The sequence below is a fragment of the Hypomesus nipponensis genome, chromosome 13 (assembly GCF_054491055.1).
Source record: "Hypomesus nipponensis isolate SF chromosome 13, ASM5449105v1, whole genome shotgun sequence".
NCBI classification, from domain to species: domain Eukaryota; kingdom Metazoa; phylum Chordata; class Actinopteri; order Osmeriformes; family Osmeridae; genus Hypomesus; species Hypomesus nipponensis.
The window spans coordinates 774,242-782,500 of NC_140373.1; the positions used below are offsets into that span (position 1 = coordinate 774,242).

Genomic DNA, 8,259 nt, shown 5'->3' on the forward strand with positions numbered 1-8,259 from the left:
TAGGCCTACACAGCTTTTAAGTTTAAGCACACCCAAAAGACACTTCAGGATTCTACATCAGGGAGGTGAATTTAGGAGTAACAAGTGACAGCTTTAACGCAAGAAGGAATAGTACCGTCAGTTGCAGAACACTGATAGGACAAGAGCTCTGCCTTCTCCGCTCTCTCCTGATTCAATGACTTTTTGACTCTGGGCGAAGAGTCAGCCCGCCTTCTCTCTGCCACTCCCCGCTCTGGCCTGCACGGGAGCGCGCCTGCTCCTGTCACGCTTTACTACTAACCGACGCGCCAGAGGCACGGAATTCCGGGGAGGAAGTTACTGGGATTGGAAAAACAACTCCTAACGTGTCAAAACCCACCCGGAGGAATATAGGACTTTTTGGCGCTCGTTTGTCGCGGAATACAGCATATCTTTTGGGGACTATGGACTAGCGGTGGTCGGTATCGATGGAAGCGGCGAGAAGTTTTCTGTATCTCCGGGTACTGCTACTTGGAGTGTCGGGCGCTTTGAGCAGAGAAGGTGGGTGACTTCCCCGCTGTCCTACTAGGTTAAATAATATAGACATGCCAATCTTCATGCGATCCAACACGCTGAAATAATACAACGCACAAATGGTTGAAATTGTTTTGGAGTTCAACTTGGCTCAGAGAGTATGTGTTCGTGTTACGACAATAGAGTAGAATGCATTCCAATCTGCTCTCCCTGCCACCCCCTCGCGTACACTGCAGGTCACGGCCGGGGTTTAGCATGGACCACTGGGATATTGATTATAATAGAATTAAAAACACAGGTCCGTCTGAAGCGGGAAAATAACCAAATTGGCTGTTTTCAAAACGTTGTGTTGCAACTGCACTTATGCACTGCACTTAGATGTTATCACACTAAGAAGAGCTAAATGAGTGTAGAACAGGTGCGCCAAGCCGTTCTGAAACCGGCTCTTCTGCTTTGTGACCACAGTGATCAGCGGAGAGGACAGAACGAGGTAAACAAAAACAAATCAACAGAAAACAGGCAGCGCATTGTGCTTGGTCAAGCACTCATGACGAGGTCAATCATTCACTCCTTGGCCTAAAGAGGATATTGTTCTCTGTCCAGCTCGTGCCACCATGGTGCAGAAGTAACCGAGAGTGATACTGCCTTTCAGGCAGAGCAAAGTAGCCTACTGAAAGCACAGGTGGGCCGAACCCTACTCTGGAAAGCTATTTTTTTGTACACTATTGAGGTCACTGCAAAACAGACACAGAGCCGATTTTATAGTGTTTCAGACTTCATACATGACGCTGTGGAACAGGAACAGGAGAGGCCTGTCGCTCTCCCCTCCTGGCTAAATGCATGCACAGATCAATAAAAACATTTATCACAGGTCAATAAAAACACTTACTGATTTTCCCTGGAACCGTGCAGTACGCTATCACACAGAAACACTACAAGCAGTACGCTATCACACAGAAACACTACATGCAGTACGCTATCACACAGAAACACTACAAGCAGTACGCTATCACACAGAAACACTACAAGCAGTACGCTTTTACACAGAAACACTACATGCAGAAAGCTTTTACACAGAAACACTACATGCAGAAAGCTTTCACACAGAAACACTACATGCAGAAAGCTTTTACACAGAAACACTACATGCAGAAAGCTTTCACACAGAAACACTACATGCAGTACGCTATCACACAGAAACACTACATGCAGTACGCTTATACACAGAAACACTACATGCAGTACGCTATCACACAGAAACACTACATGCAGTACGCTATCACACAGAAACACTACATGCAGAAAGCTTTCACAAAAAAAACTACAGTCATCCAACATTGTAATCATCCCAGTGTTGTAATCATCCCAGTGTTGTAGTCATCCATCAGGGGTCAGAAGGTGAAGCCGGGGAAGGCGGAGGCAGAGGTGGAGGTGTTAAATATAAATGTGTTGGAGACGGGATCTTGTAGACTGACCATTGTGTTTGGGTTTGGTGAGGAACGGTCCTGATTGTGCTACGTGTTTTTGTTTAAAAGCTTGCATATGTACACACACACACACACACACACACTCAAACGTAATTACTATGAAACAGGTGACATGAGTTCCAGCTAAAGCTTCATTGTTGTCTGAGCAGGTTAGTCTGCTTTGCATGTACAGGTTCTGGGCAACACACACTCACCTCGTCACCTCTGTCTCACGCTATGTGATGATGATTTCTACACACACTGATGGAGAAGTAATCACACACACACACACTCACACAAAAATGCACACCTGTGCACACAAGTGCATGCACACACACTCACACATGCACACAGAGACACGCGCACACACACACCCTGGCTGTGGAACCAGGGCCACTCCAAAGGTCAGTGTCTGAGCTTGGATATCAGTGCTGTTCTTATTTTAAGTGGAACACACACTCTGTGGTCTCTACGGCAACCTTCAGTCAGCAGAGGGCTGTGTATGTGTGCATGTATGTGTGTTTGTGTGTACATGAGGAAGAACTTCTGCTGTAGATCCTGTTCTTCCAGACGGTTGAGCAACACCAGTTGTTCTTAGAGCAGGAAGCAGGAAGAGACGACGTGAGACCTGCACAGGGACGAGTGTTGCTGTGGAGACTTCTGACTGGTTTCCCAGACAACCACAGACACACACAAACACAAGTACACTAGAACACACACACTTGCTCTGCCCCTCTCAGTCATTGTGCTGTACACACACACTCACAGAGGCACTGTACTGCACATACACACACACAAACACATCATAAACAGGCACACATTCGGAGCGTACACACACACACCCTGAGTAAACGAGCAGGTTTCCACACGTAGGTGTGTTCTCCTGGAGACGCCACGTGTCATGGTCACATGACCTCACCCAGCCTGATGACTGTGTCATGGTCACATGACCTCAACCAGCCTGATGACCGTGTCATGGTCACATGACCTCACCCAGCCTGATGACTGCGTCATGGTCACATGACCTCACCCAACCTTCTGACCGCATCATGGTCACATGACCTCACCCAACCTTCTGACCGCATCATGGTCACATGACCTCACCCAGCCTGATGACTGCGTCATGGTCACATGACCTCACCCAACCTTCTGACCGCATCATGGTCACATGACCTCACCCAACCTTCTGACCGCATCATGGTCACATGACCTCACCCAACCTTCTGACCGCATCATGGTCACATGACCTCACCCAACCTTCTGACCGTGTCATGGTCACATGACCTCACCCAACCTTCTGACCGTGTCATGGTCACGTGACCTCAACCAGCCTGCTGACCGCGTCATGGTCACATGACCTCATCCAACCTTCTGACCGCATCATGGTCACATGACCTCACCCAACCTTCTGACCGTGTCATGGTCACATGACCTCACCCAGCCTGCTGACCGTGTCATGGTCACATGACCTCAACCAGCCTGCTGACCGTGTCATGGTCACATGACCTCACCCAGCCTGCTGACCGTGTCATGGTCACATGACCTCACCCAACCTTCTGACCGCATCATGGTCACATGACCTCACCCAACCTTCTGACCGCGTCATGGTCACATGACCTCACCCAACCTTCTGACCGTGTCATGGTCACATGACCTCAGCCTGCTGACCGTGTCATGGTCACATGACCTCAGCCTGCTGACCGTGTCATGGTCACGTGACCTCAACCAGCCTGCTGACCGTGTCATGGTCACGTGACCTCACCCAGCCTGCTGACCGTGTCATGGTCACGTGACCTCAAACAGCCTGCTGACCGTGTCATGGTCACATGACCTCACCCAACCTTCTGACCGTGTCATGGTCACGTGACCTCACCCAGCCTGCTGACCGTGTCATGGTCACGTGACCTCACCCAGCCTGCTGACCGTGTCATGGTCACGTGACCTCACCCAGCCTGCTGACCGTGTCATGGTCACATGACCTCAGCCTGCTGACCGTGTCATGGTCACATGACCTCAACCAGCCTGCTGACCGTGTCATGGTCACATGACCTCAGCCTGCTGACCGTGTCATGGTCACATGACCTCAGCCTGCTGACCGTGTCATGGTCACGTGACCTCACCCAGCCTGCTGACCGTGTCATGGTCACATGACCTCAGCCTGCTGACCGTGTCACTCAGATCTGGAGACTCATTACATCATCTCTGACACCCAGCAGGGAGAGCAAACACAAACGCTTTGATTTCATTGACAGGAAATCAAAATATTTTCTTCAGCGAATCAAACTGAATCTACAGGTTTGATGAGTTTGTGTTGGGATCAGACTGTCTCATGACTCCTGTATGACCACGCTGTGTTGTGGGTGATGCTGAATAGCTGTTTTGTTTCATATTTTTCGCAAACACAGCCTGCCCATCCACGCTACACAGACAAGATCCTGTCAGACTGTCCTCTTAGGAAGGCAGCCACAGACCAGCAGGTCAGAGCAGAGTGAAGGCAGCCACAGACCAGCAGGTCAGAGCAGAGTGAAGGCAGCCACAGACCAGCAGGTCAGAGCAGAGTGAAGGCAGCCACAGACCAGCAGGTCAGAGCAGAGTGAAGGCAGCCACAGACCAGCAGGTCAGAGCAGAGTGAAGGCAGCCACAGACCAGCAGGTCAGAGCAGAGTGAAGGCAGCCACAGACCAGCAGGTCAGAGCAGAGGGTGAAAACCTGCTTTGACGTGTCTCACGTCTCAGTTGTGTTTGATTGAAAATGAGGTCTGATCAGTTCAACCGACATGAAACACTTTAAAGCGTTTTTTAGCATGTTTTTGCTGCCACGCAACGAGCAGTTACTGCCGTTGTGCTTGGAGGGGCAGATGGATTCTGAGTCTTGTGTTTAATCTGGATGCATATTTTACTGTCCCAGTGACTCTCCTCCTGTTCCCCTCCTGTTCTCCTCCTGTTCTCCTCCTGTTCTCCTCCTGTTCTCCTCCTGTTCTTTTGTTCTCCTGTTCTCCTCCTGTTCTCCTCCTGTTCTCCTCCTGTTCTCCTGTTCTCCTGTTCCCCCCCTGTTCTCCTGTTCTCCTCCTGTTCTCCTCCTGTTCTCCTCCTGTTCTCCTCCTGTTCTCCTCCTGTTCTCCTCCTGTTCTCCTGTTCTCCTGTTCCCCCCTGTTCTCCTGTTCTCCTCCTGTTCTCCTCCTGTTCTCCTCCTGTTCCCCTCCTGTTCTCCTCCTGTTCTCCTCCTGTTCTCCTCCTGTTCTCCTCCTGTTCTCCTCCTGTTCTCCTCCTGTTCTCCTCCTGTTCTCCTGTTCTCCTCCTGTTCTCCTCCTGTTCTCCTCCTGTTCTCCTCCTGTTCTCCTCCTGTGTTTGTGAGGATAGTCTGGTGAGTGGAAAGTCATGTTGCTAGGATACAAGTATACAGAAAGTTGTGAGCCAGTGTTAGTGAGCATTATAGCACACTGCTGTGTTCGGTGTGTGTATTGTTTGGGTGTGTGGTAGGTGTGGGTGTGTGTGCTTGGATGTGTTCAGGGTGTGTCGGGGTATGTGTGTCTTTATGTTTTGGTGTAACTGTGGGTGTGTGAGAGTGTGCCTTGTGAGGCAGTAACACGTGTTTGATAGGGTACTTATCAGCCAGAGAGAGAGAGACATGAAGGAGGTAGGAAGAAAGGAGAGACCGAGTGTGAGAGGGAGGATGTGAGTGACCATGAAGGGGTTAGGAGAGAATGAGAGATCGAGAGCAGGAGAGAGGGGCCGGGGGGAGGGTGGGGGAGGGGGAGTATTTTCGGCCCTGTCGAAAATCGAAAGGCTGACAGACAAGGCCAATGCTATGTGTAATGAACTAAACACACTCTTTCTAAACAAACACTCACTCTCGCTCTGTTTCGCTCGCTTACTAGCTCTCTCTACTGTGGGTCAGCATTCTGTTTGGTTTTAATCTGTTTATTCTGCCTAAGAATGCATCAAAGTGTGAGTGTGTGTGAAAGAGAATGTGTGTGTAACCCTAACCCTGACCATACCATTCCACTTCCTAATATAAGTATAGACAGTAAGAAGCGGTTTGATTGGATATTTGATCCAACGCACAAGGTCACATGGGCCGAGCAGACCAATCACAGTCACAGACAGATGTGTGTCCATTAGGAATGTGTACCCTCTATAAATCCTATCTTAATTTAATTGTTACTTCTTATAATGTTTCTGTATCCACTATAAAGCCAGCTACAAAGTACTGTATTGTATCGACAGCTATTGAAGTAGCACACATACTAATATGTATTTAAGACATTTGATTGTCAAGAGTCCATGTTGGTGTGCTGAAGCACAAGATCAAGACCACAAGTGTCCTCTGTGTTTGAGAGGGAGCAGAGAGCGATAGCAGAGGAGGGGAGAGAGGGAGGGAGGGTGGGTGGGAGGAGAGAGATAGGGGGAGTGGAGGAGGGGAGAGAGGGTGGGGGGTAGATGTGATAGGGGTAGATGAGGAGGAGGAGGGGAGAGAGGGTGGGGGGGAGATGTGGAGGGGGAGTGGGAGGGTGGTTGGTGATCAGTAGTTTTAGGATGTTCCAGGAAGAAGCAGTATGTCTTCACAAGACATGAGACTGCAGTCCCATACTGTATCGTAACATGCATACCTCTGTGTGTGTGTGTTTCTCTAGTGTGTCTAGGGACTGACATGAAGCTGGCCCTGCCCTCCAGTGAGCAGAACCACTACAAGACCCTGAAGCTGCTCTACTCTGGCTGCCAGGTCGTCCACGGCAACCTGGAGATCACACACCTGCATGGCCAGCCAGACCTCTCCTTTCTGCAGGTCAGCTGTGTGTGTGTCTGTGTGTGTGTGTGTGTGTGTGTGTGTGTGTGAGTGTGAGTGTTATCTATGTGCATCATCATCTTCCCACACTGATGTGGATCTGGTCTCCGCCTTACTCCCTCCCCCCAGGGCATCGTGGAGGTGCAGGGGTATGTGCTGGTGGCTCATGTGTCAGTGGCCTTGATCCCCTTGGACAGCCTGTGCATCATCAGGGGCAGCCAGCTGTTCAATAACTCCTACGCCCTCGCCGTGGTGGACAACGCGGCCGCAGGGGCGGGGCTTAGGACCCTGCGCCTCCGCAGCCTGACAGGTGAGAGAGGGGGGCTCTGGGGGAGGATGCAGAGGGGCTCAGGGTTAGGGTTAGGGTATTCTTGGTTAGGGTTAGGGTATGCTTGGTTAGGGTATGCTTGGTTAGGGTTAGGGTATGCTTGGTTAGGGTATGCTTGGTTAGGATATGCTTGGTTAGGGTTAGGGTATGCTTGGTTTGATGAGACAGATTTTTTTCTGTACTGTACTGTTGTGTAGATTTTAACCTGAACTGTGACTTTATAGAGTTTTTACAAGTATTTTGTCCCCCTCTTTTCCTCCTCCCCTCCTCCCCTCCTCCCCCCCCCCGGTAGAACTGCTGCTGGGAGGGGTGTATATTTGGGGGAACCCCCAGCTGTGCTTCCCTGATCCCCAGAACATGGTGTGGAGAGACATACTGGACGAGAAGAACACACGTGCCGCAGAGCTCAGACTGCAGCCGCAGGCTCCTGGCTGTGAGGCTCTCTCTCTCTCTCTCTCTCTCTCTCTCTCTCTCTCTCTCTCTCTCTCACACACACACACACACACACACACACGTATATACAGAGTGCTGGGAGCTGACACTGAGTGTGTTCCAGGTCCCAAGTGTTCCTGCGGGGACCGAGGATGCTGGGGAGAGACGCCCCAGGACTGTCAGACCTGTAGGTACACACACACACACTCACACACACACACACACACACACACACACACACTCACACACACACACACACACACACACACACACACACTCTCACACACACACACACACACTCACATTCTAAAACTAATGCCTTATACCTTAACCCTTTGAATTTAAGGTCAAGTTTGTCAAGTTTTCACAAGGGTAGTTAAACAAGTTGCCTGCCTCTGTCCTCAGTGACCAGTATCGTGTGTACGTCAGGGTGTCTGAGGTGTAAGGGGTCCCACTCCAACGACTGCTGCCACAAGGAGTGTGCTGCAGGATGCACTGGGCCCAAAGACTCAGACTGTCTGGTGGGACACACACACACATACACACACACACAGTCACTCAAACACAGTCACTCAAACACACCCTATACAGATATTACAGTACACAAATACTCTCATCTGTTCTTGATCTCTCGCGACTGGAAAAGAAGAACACCTTCTAATCAGTAAACACACACACTCTCACTAAATCACACACATTCACATGCACACACTCACTAGCTCACACACACACCATCTGAAGCGCGCATTTGTGTGTG

General features: G+C 50.2%; 1 protein-coding gene across 1 annotated transcript in view; it reads left to right on the top strand.

Moving 5' to 3' along the window:
• Positions 1-289: 289 nt before the first annotated feature.
• Positions 290-8,259, top strand: part of erbb2 (erb-b2 receptor tyrosine kinase 2) — a 21,192-nt gene continuing 13,222 nt past the window's right edge. Inside the window, exons 1-6 of the mRNA XM_084670093.1 lie at positions 290-519; positions 6,591-6,742; positions 6,872-7,052; positions 7,363-7,503; positions 7,627-7,689; positions 7,908-8,023. Coding sequence (XP_084526219.1) covers positions 447-519; positions 6,591-6,742; positions 6,872-7,052; positions 7,363-7,503; positions 7,627-7,689; positions 7,908-8,023 — 726 coding nt within the window. The 5' untranslated portion in view covers positions 290-446. The remainder of the gene's footprint in view (positions 520-6,590; positions 6,743-6,871; positions 7,053-7,362; positions 7,504-7,626; positions 7,690-7,907; positions 8,024-8,259) is intronic.